This window comes from Acanthisitta chloris, unplaced genomic scaffold (assembly GCF_000695815.1).
Source record: "Acanthisitta chloris isolate BGI_N310 unplaced genomic scaffold, ASM69581v1 scaffold34175, whole genome shotgun sequence".
In the NCBI taxonomy this organism is placed as follows: Eukaryota; Metazoa; Chordata; class Aves; order Passeriformes; family Acanthisittidae; genus Acanthisitta; species Acanthisitta chloris.
This window is the reverse complement of record NW_008674796.1, coordinates 5,012-19,907: the sequence shown is the minus strand read 5'-3', so window position 1 is coordinate 19,907 and position 14,896 is coordinate 5,012. Positions and strand designations below refer to the sequence as shown.

General features: G+C 44.4%; 1 protein-coding gene across 1 annotated transcript; it reads left to right on the top strand.

The window, feature by feature from the left end:
* The first annotated feature begins 11,012 nt into the window (after window positions 1–11,012).
* On the top strand, window positions 11,013–14,286 carry ING4 (inhibitor of growth family, member 4). The gene is made up of 7 exons (XM_009075487.1): window positions 11,013–11,106; window positions 11,309–11,475; window positions 11,671–11,785; window positions 12,110–12,218; window positions 12,550–12,697; window positions 13,095–13,156; window positions 13,377–14,286. The coding sequence occupies exons 1-7, from the start codon at window positions 11,013–11,015 to the stop codon at window positions 13,414–13,416; spliced, it is 735 nt and encodes a 244-aa protein (XP_009073735.1). The 3' UTR covers window positions 13,417–14,286.
* Window positions 14,287–14,896: the final 610 nt, after the last annotated feature.

The window sequence follows — 14,896 nt, the reverse complement described above, 5'->3', positions numbered from 1 at the left end:
GAATGGACTAATGGGTTAAGATTTAGTAACCTGTGCTTTGATGAGTGCTGTTCTCACATTTTCCTGCTGCTCTGGTGCTGGCCCTAGAGACAGGGGAGCATGTAGATGGCATGGTTTGTTCAAAGCATGATAGTTCTGGTAAGGTGTCTCCTTCATACTTCACTTCACCATACTTCACCATACCTGGCCAAGTTAAACCTCTCACTGTCTGTTTGCCTATACCTGGAAACATCGGGTCTTGACTCTTCTGAAATTTTGCTATACTAGGTTTCTTCTGGCACAGAGCTGATAAGGTGTTGATATGGAGACAGGGGGACTCATTCCTTGTGTCTTCAGTGCTCTTTTTGTTATTAGGAAATGAAACCTCTTGGGAATTAAATTGAGAAAGTTCAAGAACCATAATAGATCTCAGTGAAAGCTGAAAAGAAGCTGGAAGTGAACAGGCAGGGATCTAGGAGCTGCAGGGAAGGAGGATGCAAAACCCAGGAAGAAGAGGTGGATGAGGAGGCAGATTTGTTAGAGAGAAGCTAAGTTTTATGTTCTTGTGCTCTTCTCATTCCATTGTAGAAGTGTGCAAGTGACTGAGGCTCTTCAGCGGGAGGACAGGGGGAGGAGAAAGAATCAGATGGGCAAGGAGTAAGTGCATGGGGAGAATGCAGGGCTTTGCTACTGGGAGAGCACAAGTGTGCTTTGGGTAAGAGCTGCAGTGGAAAGATGAAGGAGCAAAAGACTGGGATTTGCAGGTGAGGAGGATGCAGCACTAAGTGTGGAGAGGTATGGCAGATACCAGGTTGGAGGGGAGGGAAGCTGTAGATGAGCTTGGTGGTTGGAGAGTGCCCCCACCAAAGTCAAACACTTCTGCATCTTGTCACTGTCAGCGAAAATCCGCGCACTGCCTGGAAGCTCCTCTTCCTCTCTAGCACAGGCATGCCAAGGAAACAGACTCTGATGTTCTCTCTCAGCTGAGATTTGTGGTCCTGCAATTGAATTAGAGATTCTTGTCCTGTTCAAGGTGGATATTAATATAGTGGTATAGACTCTTATTTTTAAGGTATCTTACTTAAAAAAAACCAACAATGTGCAGCATCTTAAAGTCCATAACGAAATCTGGTTACAAAGATGTTAGGAAGAGCAAAACAATCTTTGCTGCATTGGTTTAGCCTGTTTTGCATACTCTCCTTTTCCAGTTTTGTCTGGTGCAATATTATTTCCCTTTGTGAGCTAATCATAAGACAGTTGCTGTGCTTAATCTAGAGTTTCTTTCAGAAAAGCATATTATGTGAATTGTAACACAGTCAAAGAGCTTCCATCTCATCTTCAGGAGGCTAGTTTGCTGACAGGCTTTCCTGTCCTGCTTTTGTCATTTTTGTCTGTAGTTAATTTTCACAGTTTCAGTATTTAGTCATTACCATATAATACCTCTTATATGCCATGTTGCGGTGTCCCCTTATTAAAAGTTTATTCCCCATATAGACTGTAATTGGTTAAAACTGAACCTTCTTTCTGGTAACTTTGCAAAAAAAATTGCCTTTGATAACCTATTTTTCAGTTTTCTAATTATTCCTATTTTTCTTGTCCAAGCCTGCTCTAATCTTTTGACATTCTGCTTGAACTTCTGACTCTATGAAAATGCATATAGTCTTTTAGACACAAAACTTCTTCAAGATACTGATTGACAGCGTTCAGTTTCCTCCTTGCTACTTCCTTTTTCTTTTTGTTTGTAATTATGTCAGCGTTTTAAAAACACCAATTTTAAAGTAGTTCACTAGTGTCCAAAACTTCCTGAAATTTGATGTACATAAATAGTCCACAACCTTTGGTCACCTCTTCTAAAAATATCTCATTTACTCCTTAATTTACATTTGTTTCTTGGAACAGAATTCTTTTAGTATTATAGTGCTAATACTGACACAGTTTTCAGATTAATTTCTCTTTTCCTCCCAGAGAGGTTCTCTTTCATGTGGTTTACTGGCTGGATCTGCTCAGGGAATGAATGAGGACTGTGTGATGAAAGAGGGTAGTGGTTTGTAGGACCTCTTCATATCTTTGAAGAAAGGAAGGTGTGTAAGGAATTAAGAGAAGATTGCAGGAAACAAAAACGTGGCCTTCTGTTTGATGCAGTCGAATGCCACTCTGACAAAGTGGGTTTGAAATTTTTATTTATGTGGGGAGTCACACTTCTTACAGGTTCTCCTTGCTTGGATTGTGCTTCGCTCAAAGTACGAGTGAAAATTTGTAGTCAGAGGAGCAGGTGTGCACAGTGCTCATAGCTGCAGCTGAAGTCTGCTTTGGACAGATAATTCTGAAAAGTCAGACTCTGTTGCATTTTTAGGCATTTCAAGAGGTGAGTCTGTAATTAGATGACCTTGGCTTTAATCTCTTCACCTCAGTAAGTCTCTTGGCCTTCTTCTATTAGTGAGGGAAGTGGACCCACTTCACTGCAGCATTGTGAAAATAGTCTAGTGTCACAATAATGAACACCTTGAAAAGCTGATTACCAACTCAATTTTCAGATTGGGTTCTGGGTTGTGTGTGTGTGACTCTGTACTGAGCTAAGAGAATAACACTTTGAATCACTGCTCAGTCACTGGGAATGAGAAATGCCTTGTATAAACCTCATGCATTAGATAATTAAAAGCTATGTTAAAATGCATGAGCAATCTGACCAAGCATACAGCCTCAGCTGGTTCCGTTCATACATTTCGAGTCCCTCTACTTTGGATGTCCACAGTTCTTTTCCAGGAGATTTTTGTGGAGTAGCCAAGTTAAGAACAGTCCTCTTAGTAAAAGGTGTCTGGCAGCTTCCTGGGCCTGGTATTCCAGTAGCTTTCAAGTCTTTGCTATAATTTGAAATGTTAATCCTAGGTTTAGACCTAGGATTAGACATGCCCTTGCCTTTGCTCTAAGCTGTTAGTTGCAAAGCTGTCTGAAATGTGTTATGCTCCTGGCAGATGTTTTTGTATCCTGGCAGAGGAAGTCCATGTCTTGTCTGCTCTGACTGCCTTCATTCCTCCATCCTAATTACTGAAGCTGTCCATTCAATGACTGTACTGAGCCAAAGGATTCAGGGAAGGGGAGAAGAGGAATGCGTCTTGTTCCAGTTCTCTTCTTCCTGAGTGTTTTTCTTCAGTGTCTGAATTTAAGCACAAAAAGATTTCCATCTCTTCAAATACTGTCCCCCTCCTGGTCTCTAAACCATTTTATGCCTGGTTTTGAGGGGAGGAGGCAAGATAATAGTGTTTTCCCTCATGCCAAGAAAGCAGTGCAGCTTCAGTAAAGGAGAAACGACAGGTGCCAAGGAGTTAGAGTTGTAGAAAGGAATGGAGGAAGAAGAAGGAAGATAACAGTGTTTTGTGGTGAAAAGACTGAATGTGCATAAAGACTCATCACAGGAGTTTGTGCTTGCTCAAACTTGAGTTACTGTGCTTGGCTCAGTATTGGCTCTTGTACCGGGTTAGAAATACTGTAGTGGAGGCTTTGAGAGGGAGAATGGAAGATCTGTATTAGTCACATTATTTCTAAGGTGAGATGCAAACCTCGAGTTTTCTTCATGTTTTGAATTTTTGAGAGGCTCAGACCTTCTTTATTAAAGACATCATTGAAGTACACATACTCAGAAAACAGTCCCAAACCGTTTTCTACAAGTTTCTGTTTATATGTGAATGTGCCACGAGTGCAGGGGTTGTGTTTATAGTAAAGGGAACTGCTGTGCAGCCACATGTGTTTTCTACCCGGGTTACTTACCTGGTGAGTACCAGAATAAAGTAGGTATACTTAGTGGCAACAGACAAATGTGTCTTTTATTGCAACAGAACCAAGTCTGGTGCCTGAATTTATTGCAAAACAACCTATCTGTTCTCCTACCTGTGCTTCACTGCTGAGGACATGTCTGTCCAGTTGCTCAGACAGCTGAGATGAGTGGAAGGGTCATGGTTGTGGGTGTGCTTTCTGTAGCCATCAAACAGCACCTTCCCAGCTGGTTCCAGCTGTCACTGACCACCAGCGTATGTTCCTGCCTGGCCTGATGAGGCTGTTGCCTTATTTGCCTTGCTGAATGAGGAGCACACATTGTTCCACTTGGGAAGTGCGTGCCAGACTGGAAGGCAGTTCAAATTTCCATATGGTTGAACTGGTCTGTGTAAGTGAGCAAATGCCAGCATAAAATGTTGGTAAAGAGTAGTAACAAAACAACAAGAAGTGTTTCCATCTTCCCCCACCTCAGACCTCTGAGGACCTGTCTGGCAACATTTCATCTAAATTAGACCTAAATGCTTGGGAGAATCAGCTGCAGAGGACAGGTAGCCTTGGTGAGCTTTCTTGATAACATTAGCTAACCCAGTAAAATAGGATTATTCTTTCGTGCTTCTGTGTGTATTTTCCTCTGCATAATGTAGTCAAATGAGGGTGTGATGTGTGTCATCATGATAATGCTCTTAGAGGACAGGGGTGTGATATCAGAAATTGCTGTAGGCAAGCCCTTGATGCCCACCCATACCTGGCTGCATTCCAGATTCCCCATCAGTTCCTTTATCTCTTGCTTTACTACCATCACTGCTCTTATCCCCTCCCCAGTGTAGCATGCAGCCATACCCCCTGTCCCTGCCTCTAACATTCCTCATATCATACTTCAGAAATGCAGGTCTCTTAAACTGTCCCTGTATTCGACGCTGTTTGAGTGTAGTGAAAGATGCCTTTCACCTTACTGAGACTTTGGATTAGTTGCATCTGTGACGCAGCACACATGATCTATGGAAAATTACAAAAGATCTCATGCAGGGGAGAGAATTTGGTGATTCATAAGCATCATTTGTTTCTGTGTGAAAGCTACTGGCACAGCCCACACCAAACTTATACATTTAATGACCAGTTCATTTAGAACTGGTTTTGTTGTTGACTAGTATTTTTATCAGAGCTGATACAAGGTGGCTTTACAAGGCAAAGCATACTGCACTTTCTCTGTATTTCTTCCCTTACACAGCTGCAAATCCGATGTAATTGTTTTGGCAAACAGCCCTGTGATGTCTTCAGTGGTCGTCCCTGCCTCTGGAGGTCTGTGACAGGCTGGAAATGCCTGGAGTGGTGTGAGTCTCATTTGATGTGTCAGTCTTCCAAGCCCTCCAAGCTTCAGAAATCAAGGTTGATCGTTAACGTGGCAATAAAGATCCCTTTTCTGAGACTTAACAACGATGCTTCCTATCTTGGCTGTGTTTTCTGTAGCATTGAGCTAATGTCATAAGAAGATGAGAAAAGAGCCCTCCCTCCCCAAGGAGAGGGTCCATGCTTTGTGGGAGTATTGGGTTTCTGTTACACCGACTGTCATTGCTGACTGATAACCTGTCTCTTTGGATAGTGCCTGAAGTAGATGTGCTTGGGTGAACTAGTGTGCAGTGCACTGGCCCAGAGCTTGGGATATATGACATGGCCAGAGAATTCCTGGGTGCCTGTGGCTGGGTCAGGCTACCATGCACCTGAGCACCTGCTTTGTCAAAATGTAGGTAGTATCATCCCTTACAGAGGTGCTGTGAGGATAATGGTACAGGTTAGGAGGCCTATGTTGCAGGAGGGCTGAGCCATGTATGAGTAGGGAGAAAGCTGCATATATTGTTCATGCACCCATTTCAATAAACTGCATAGGAAGATGAGTAACTATTTGAGAACACAGGACAGAGTAGAAGCAGTAGTTTAAAAGGGTTATACCCTCTAAAAGGAGGGATATAAAAGACATCCTGCCCCCTAACGAGGAAGCAAGGAAGCTCGTGAAGATTTCTGTAAGCCAGTTTTCCTGCAGTTTGCTTCAAATGGTACGAAATTATGAGAAACACAGAATACTGAAAAGTCCTATGTGCTTCCCCACAAGATCCCAGCCACTTTCCTCTCTCAGGAGGCAGAGAACTTACCCTCTGTTTGTGGCAGTCCCTGACACAAGCAGGAATTTTTTAATTACCTTGAGCAATCTGGTGTCTAAAGTGTTTGCTGAAATCCATACTGTTCAATAAAGCAACTGTGGTTATGTTTCAAAATATATTTTCCCATTTTTTAAATAAATTTAAGCGTGCCTCTAAACATGGTGGGTGAGCAGATGTGTCGGGAAAGGCACTGTGTGTTTGTATGGTCCTTGGTCCTATTAATCTGTTTTGGGGAATTCGGACAGTACAAACCCATCGTTTGGCACAGTGAAAGATGTGCTGCAGAGGTCTGAGGCACAGCTGAAGTTATCAGGCTGTGTAGGCTTTCTCTTTGCATGTGTATGTCAGAACTAACATCTGAATTAAGTAATGGAAGTTTAGGTATCAGTTGCCTGCACCTGACGAACCACGGGTGTTTCTGAAATGTTTTGGGGAATTCGGACAGTACAAACCCATCGTTTGGCACAGTGAAAGATGTGCTGCAGAGGTCTGAGGCACAGCTGAAGTTATCAGGCTGTGTAGGCTTTCTCTTTGCATGTGTATGTCAGAACTAACATCTGAATTAAGTAATGGAAGTTTAGGTATCAGTTGCCTGCACCTGACGAACCACGGGTGTTTCTGAAAAGAAGTAAAATAAATTGGAGGGTGAGTGTGGTGTTGGATTCTGACTTTTGGAGAGAGAGTGCATGGTTCTTCAGGGAGAAGACAGCATGGTAATGGATGCCTGTGGAAGAATGAATGGGGAAGGAATGGCAATGAAAGAGAAGAATAAAAGAGACAAAAGAAGAATGGGGGTAATGAAGGGGTAAGACTTGAGGAGAGATGAATGTAGGTAGAGAGACTTTAGCTTGTGATCAGAAATGAAAACAAGGTGAGAAAAGGAAAGGGTGAGAAAAACTTACTGAGAGACCTGCAGCAGTGAGTTTCAGGGTAATTGTGCTGTGAGAGGACCAGTGCTGCACATAGCTCAGTGTGGATCTGTGCAGGTAGGTGCACTAGGAACAGCATTTCCAGCAGGTTGAGGCAGGTGATCCTGCCCGTCTACTCACCTAGTGAGGTGCATCTGGAATACTGTGTCCAGTTCTGGGCTCGTCAGGACAAGAGGAATGTGGAGCTCCCGGAGTGGTTCCAGCAGAAAGCAACAAAGATGATTAGGGGACTGGAGCATCTCTCTTAGGGGGAAACACTGAGAGAGTGGGGCCTGTTCAGCTTCAAGAAGAGATAACAGAGAAGACCTCATCAGGGTCTGTAAGTATCTGTCAGGAGGGTGCCAAGAAGAGGCTGTAGCCAAGCTCTGTTTGGTGGTGCTTAGCAATAGGACAAGAGGCAACAGGCAGAAACTGATGTACAGGAACTTCCACCTGAATATGGGGAAGGACTTCTTTACTCTGTGGGTGACCAAGCATTGAAACAGATTGTCCAGAGAGACTGTGGATATTCCTTCACTGGATATACTTGAGAACTGTCTAGACACAACTCTGTGCCATGTGCTCTAGGATGACCCTGCTTGAGCAGAGAGGTTGGACCAGATGACCCACTGTGGTCCCTTCCAGCCTTGCCCATTCTGTGATTCTGTGACACAGTTGCATTAATGCCAGTCCACGCTTTGGACCAAGCTGCTGACCTTCCTAGCACTTTCTTCCCTGTACATTGTCACCATCCTCCCTTCCTCTCTTGCTGTTATGCCATTTCTGTGGAAAGAGGCCCTCGGTTTTCATTATTTTTCTGTCTGTTGTTGTGTATCAGGGACAGGGTAACTGCTGTTCGCTGCCATAGTGATCAAGGATGCCTCTGGGGTGGGTTTTCTTTACAATTATCAGTATAGAATCTGAAAATTCCTTGGGTATTCTACAGTAGTATTTAGTCATAATTGTAAGTGAATCTTACTATAAGATGAAAGAGTAAATGATTTGTAAAGAAAAAAAGGAGAAATTCTGGAGGAAATGAAATTATATAACATGAATGTTTTAAGAAATGTGAAGGATAAGTGTGTTGTGTTGGTAGGAATGAGGAAATGGAAACTTAGGTCTTAGATTTATCTTTTTTTTTTTTCAAATTATATTATTAGGGTGGTGATGTCTGATAACCAGCACAGCACAGGTCAAGCAATTTCAGCAAGTGTTCTGACCCCTGTGATAAATTCTGTGATGCAGAGAATCACTTCTGTTTAAGGCTACACAAGAGCTTTGGAGTTAAGCTGCAGATAGTAGAAAACATCCTTATAGCTAGATTAAGCTATGTACCATACAAACAGTTTGTTGCTCAGTTAAAAGTTGCTTAGCTGCAGCTTTATCTTGTTATGCTTTTTGTTATTGCCAGACTGTTTCTGGATCATAATTTGTTATGGTGTGCTCAGCTTCTTTCCACTTCCAATTGAGCAGATAAAGTATCTTTGTAACAGTTCTGATTATAAAGTCACTGTACTGTCTCTTGTTTCATTTTCTCCCAGTTTATTGACAAAGCAGTCGCAGAACGTTGGCCCAGTAATAGATTTGCAGAGTGAAACATTTTGCTGGGGATTTAGGATATCATTTTGCTGGTTTTAGCAGGGAAGAATTCAAATGGCAGGGGTTTGTCTTGTCTGTCCCCGTGGAAGCCTGCCCAGCTAATGAGCCTCAGGAAGAGTCACTCCTGAGTGCTTTGCTGGTAAACAGTGCACCGATGGTGCCTGTGCTGAGCGTCTGCTCTGCCAGAGCCAGAGCCAGGTAACACCTCTCCACACTGCTGGGAGCAGGTGACAAGACAGGGGAGCCACTGGGCTGGCAGTGAGGGGAGCAGGCACTGGGGAGAGGGTCTCTGGAGGGGAGGTGACACAGGCTGAAGGGACAAAGCCAGGCATGTAGAGGCAAAGAGAGGACAGATGCTGTCCAGACGAGGAGGTGTGCTGGTGTTAGTGGTGGTGGCAGATTGTTACAGTGACAGCTGTAAAAACTAGAGCACAGTCCCTTGAAGGTTCTGTAGCAGAAGGAAAAGTCCTGCTCGTGTTTCTCCTGCTGCGAGGGCCTCGCTGTGAAATGTGACCCATAACCTGGTGTGCAGTTGTTCTGCCCACAGAATAGCATCCTTCTGGTTTCTGTGCTGGCTCAGGTGTTCTATCTAAAGGTTTGTAGCCCTGCTGAGGGCAAACTGACAGGACCTGGTGGAATTTGTGCTTTTAACATCTGTCCTTTTTAGAACAGAAAAAGAAATTACATTAAATTTATTTTTTTAAACTACAAAGTCAAGAGTTTAGGAGCTGTGATCTTCCAGGATTAATAAACTCAATATAAATTTGATATATTGTGTGCAGTGCCAGAACAGGTACTGTTTTCCTCTAGAGGATACCTGTCTTGTCTTCTGCAGGGGATGCTTTGGAAAGGAATGAAAAGCAGCGTGCTGCAGTATGACCCATGTTTCATTTGCTGTGTAAATTGAAAGGTTTAGAGTTGATGAGGCTGGGGATTGCAGGAAGGAAAAAGGCATGGTATTGAGATTCCCAAGCTGGATTTCATCCCTGCCGTAAGCTCCCTCTGTAAGCAATAATAATTTCCAACATTGTGTCCCTGCTGACTTCTGAGATGTTTTTCTGAGCCATAGGGATGTAATCTGGTAGTTGGCTGCTTGAACCTTGTGTGAAGTCTGTCATGCTGAACAAACATGGAAGTATCAAATTCAGGAATGTGCAGACAGACTTAATTCTGCTGCTTCGTAATTTTTTGAGAATGTGAATCTGCTCTGTTAACTGTCCTTGAATGCAGAGGGACGATGTGTACGTGCTGTGGATTATGTATCTGAGTACTTAAGGATACCCATCTGAGCATTTCTCAGGTATCCAAATTAGAAATGGCAACAGAAATCTGTTGAAGCAGCAGCAGCTTGATTACTTATAAGGATTCTGTATGTAACTTATTGAATTCTTTTTGTGCAAAAAAGTAAGTAGAAGAACAGCTTCTGTGCTCAGTGAGGCCCACAATTGTTTTTGCCTCTTAGAGGAATTAATTTCACAGCCTGTGTGCAGTGCTTGCTAAAACCTGCCTCTTGCATACAGACCTTCCCTGCTGGCTGGTTGCTTCTCAGGGAAGTGAAAAAGCATTCCTTGCTGTAGAAATATGTGACAGTGAAAACAGAGGTTGCTGCTGGGACTGATGTGTTGGACAGCTCTGATGATGGCCAGACACACCTCCAGTGGCACTCCCTGTGTGTTGGAGAGTGGGTTCAGCAAGCAGATGTGCTTATGTTGTGTTTCTAAAGAGCTTTTCCCACCACCTTTTTTTTCTTTTTAAAACCTGCAAGAGAGATTTATCTTTTTTAATTACGTATAAAGGTGACAATAATCAAACTTGGACTTCAGGTTAATGCAGTGACACTAGATCTCATTTTGATTAGACAGGCATGGAAAAATGGGAATTGTTTTTATCAGCTTTGCCAGTTGAGCATCTGGTGATGCCTTGGGGGTGAGTAGCATAGTGCATTGAAAATTAATTGACTATCAACTTCACATTGCTCATTCAGAGCCCTGCAAACGTTTATTATTCACAATGTGTGGCATCCTTCCAGGTGTTGGACAGACCACACTGAGATGACAGTGCAGAAGGCAGAACAAGGAACACATCATGGGGGGTTAAGACTGCTGTTCACTTCTCCCTGTCCCATCCCAGACTCGTTTTTTGGCTCTGCACAAAAAGTGTCTCCTGGCCCCTGTATGTAAAACGGATGCACTAAAACAGACTTGCTTTTAGTGAATTAGCATTTGATTAACTCTAATTTTTACATCCTTATGTAGAAATAACTAAATGGCATTTTCTGCCAGCTGTTGTATTATTTTTTTCATTACTGAGTGGAATGTTCAGATGGACACGTTGCATTATACTAATAGATACTCATTACAAATTTTGGGCTTCTGCTTTCTTAATGTGGTCTTTTCTGCATGGCAGCAGTTCTCTGCTAGCTCGTATGTGTTCTAGAACTACTCTCCCTGAATGACATGGATAATATTTTTATAGTTCATCTCCATTGGAGCTGACAACAAATGGGAGCACGCTGATGTGCACCTTGGAGCGGAGCACGTGCTGTTCTTGGTTAGCTTTGTTCCTGCCTTGGCACCATGGGCAGGAACCTGATTTCTCCATGTATTCTCCCTTCCCTCCAGGTATTGAGAACCTGCCATTTGAATTGCAGAGAAACTTCCAGCTTATGCGAGATCTGGATCAGAGGACAGAAGGTGAGGATTAGAGATGCTTTTGATGCCAAGACAAGAAGTATGCGGCTTGGCCAGCTTTTCTGTGCTTTGCCTTTATCATGGGGATCTCCAGGCAGGGAAGGAACCCTAGAGCTGCTCCAGTCATTCAGCCTCTCTTCATGTAGGGCACTGTAGTGTAGTGTGTGCATGTGTATTTATGTATTTAATGGTAAACTTGTTTCAGACCTCAAGTCGGAGATTGATAAGTTGGCCACGGAGTATATCAGCAATGCACGGACTTTGTCTTCAGAGGAAAAACTGGGGCTTCTCAAGCAAATCCAGGAGGCCTACGGCAAATGCAAGGAGTTTGGGGACGACAAGGTTCAGCTGGCTATGCAGACCTATGAGATGGTATGAAGGGAAGTGTCTAGTCCTTATCGTGTGAAAGGCCGTACTAAAGCCCCCAGTCTCACAAGGCCCTGATCTCTCTTTTTTAGACCCTGCCTGCTCTTGCTTCTCAGCTCTTTAGTGCAAGCCCCCTGCCCCCTCCTCTTTGCCCCCCGAGCTGTGTTCTGTGGTAACTCCTGGTTACTGTTGTGTTCACAGGTTGATAAGCACATCCGGCGGCTGGACACAGACCTCGCTCGCTTTGAGGCAGACCTGAAGGAGAAGCAGATAGAGTCGAGTGACTATGACAGTTCCTCCAGCAAGGGCAAGAAGAGTGAGTACCACCACTGGGCTGCAGATTGATGCAGGAGGCAGCCAAGTGACTGTGGAAGTGGTGGGGATGAAGGCAGGCACTGGAGTGGTACAGATCACAGACTGTTGCGCTGGAATCTGAAGGACAGGTAAAAAGATGGTGACCTTGGGCTCTTCTTGTGTGAGCATATTCAAGGCCGCTAGATAAAGTTAAGATGGGGTGCATGGCCCGAAGCCAATATACATTCCAAAGCAGGAGTGTATTTTAGTGCTGGAGAGGTTGTCCCCATCAGGTATCTATTTTGGTGGGGTGGCAGATGCAACACCTTTTTTCTCTTCTTACCAGAGGGCCGAGCCCAGAAAGAGAAAAAAGCTGCCCGTGCGCGCTCTAAAGGGAAGAACTCTGATGAGGAAGCACCAAAAACTGCCCAAAAGAAATTGAAGCTTGTCCGCACGTAAGTGTCTAAGAGACTTGCGGGAACGAGGAGCAACACCAGAAATCAGAGCAAGGGGAGGCCTAGCCAAGCTTCCCTGAGAAGGAAGGTGCTCCTCACCCAGATCAGAATGGTGTGTCCCCTGTCCCTTCTTGGGAAGCAAGGGGAAGGAGACTTTGAATTTTTTCAGGGGAGTTTGCATTAAAGGGGAAGGCAGGTCACTTCAGTGGAGTTGGGTGTATATGCTGAAATCAGAGAAGTGGCTGTGTCTGGCAAACAAGGTCTTTGTCTTGAGACATGAAGGGACTCAATGCCAGTTATTTTGCTGACCTACTTTATTTCTGTCCTGCAGTAGCACAGAGTATGGGATGCCTTCAGTCACCTTTGGAAATGTTCACCCTTCAGATGTACTGGATATGCCTGTCGACCCCAATGAGCCTACTTACTGCCTCTGCCACCAGGTCTCCTATGGGGAGATGATTGGCTGCGACAACCCTGATGTAAGAGTCTGCACTTGGTGGAAGTGGTGGAGAAGGGAGTGGAGAGAAGAGTCTTGCATGGAAGGTCTTGTGCTGCTTTGGTGGGGCCTGACACAGCAAGCAGTGACAAGGAGAGGGCTTGCCTCAGGGAGTTTGGAAGGTCAGAGGTGTGGCTTGCCATGAGCTGTTAAATGCCTCTTTGTTCAGGGTTTGCCTTAAAATGTTTTCCTGCCCCTACACTTAGCAAGTGAGGAGGGGAGTATTCCTTGCTGTGTGTAGGCTGGGTGTGAGTCTTCATTCCCTGATTACTGCCAGGGATTTAGGAGTTTGTCGTCAAATGCTGGGAAACTCTGGTAGCCCAAAAGCAACAATTATAAAAGAAAACTGCTCTTTAACTGACTGCTCTCCATCCCAACAGTGTTCCATTGAATGGTTTCATTTTGCCTGTGTGGGTCTGACAACAAAACCAAGAGGAAAATGGTGAGTGAACAAGCAACATGGAGGGCCCCTTGGCCTTTGGAAAGGGGAGGTCCCAGGTGGCAGAAGGGAATGTACTGTATGTACACACTTAGATGACCTCATTAAAAAGAGAATTTGAATTAAGGCTTTGTCAGGGACCTTGGAAAAGGTCTTTTGGGACCCTGTATTTGAGGTTCATGTCATGCCCTCAATGTTGGCTTTGTACTTGCCTTTCTAATAGGTTCTGCCCTCGCTGTTCCCAGGAGAGGAAGAAGAAGTAAATTCCCGTGAGACCTCAGTGCTGCTGCAGGAACTCTCTTCCCCCTGCCAGGGCCTCGTCCCAGTTCCCCCAGCCCTTGGGGCCTTGACTGGGGGGAGTCTTGCCCTGTTTGTGGTTTGGGCCATCCCTGGAATGGTGTGTACCCTCACGGTGGTTCCTGTGTGTTCTGTGTCCCTGGTTGTTTCCAAGTCCCTAAGGGAGGCCCTCTCTGTGTACTATTCCAAACAGGTCTCTGAACCTCAAAGGGAATGAATGAGGGCACCAGGGTAGCCACCAGATTCCCAGGGATTCAGGTAGCCCCTGATTTTCCTTGGCTTTCCTTCAGCCTCCTCAGAGTTCATTGCCTACTCTCTGCTTAGAGAACAAGGCTATGGGATGGGGGAAGGAAAGGAGGTAAGTCTTCAGTATTTTAGGTTTTTGATTTTCCTGGATCTTTTTCAGGAGAGAGGGAGTAACCAGGTCACTTCCTAATCTAGTGGGCTGGTTGAGAGACTGAAAACCTCATGTGCTCACTGTCTTTAACCATTCCACTGCTGGCATTGAACAGCCTCTTTTGTTGGGGAGGAGGCAGAGAGAGTGTTTAGAGCTAGCTTTGTCTCTCTTATTCCTGGGGTAAACCTGCTGGTCTGGGAAGCACACTTGTGAAGGAAGAAGAATTTCTGACCACATGGGGAGAAATGGCTTGGTCTAGTCTGTCTTCTGGCTCTAAAATTCTGCCTTCCTTTTGTGCAGTGGTGCTTCTCCATTATCTTGATGGTGGGAAGTTTGGGGATTCAGATCCCACTTGTAAAATGCAGAATTAAATAAAATTCATTGAAACAAATACTCTGTTTGCCTTGCTGTCACCTCCAAAATAAACTGTGGCAATTGGTCTCTCTAGTTCTTCTGTCTCTCTTAGCTCTGCTTTTATGGTAAATGATGAATGTGGCACAGTTTCTTCATGCAGCAATCCTGAACAGCACTAATAAGTGACATTCTGCTTAAGTCAGACTTGAAAATGTACCTAACTTACTTGCAAAAGGTTACTGAGCCTTCTGGTGGCTGTGAAAAATACCTTCCCCTTTAGTTGTGCCCTCACAAGAAGGTGGACATTTATTCGCATTATTGTTTGGTCATTTACTTCTTCAGTTGCCTTCTCTTAAATGAGGAGGGGTGGAGGTTCAACAGATTTCTGTTGCCACCTCTCACTGTGGCTGTTGGGCAGCACAGCTGAGAAAATAAGCCATCAGGACAAAGCATGTGCCTCTAAGAATGTGGATAGATTTTCCAGGTATCCTGATAATTTGCTCCCCAGTGGCTCATGATCACCTTCTTGCCAGAAACTCCAGCTGCTATTACTAACATAACGTTAGGCTCCAGAACAAGCACCAAAGACATGTCTCTCTCAGTAGTATCTGCAGGTACCTGAGGAGATGACCCACACTCTGAAGTTCCCCTTTATCGATTCTGTTGTCAGGGCCTGGAGACTGATGAGTCTGAGC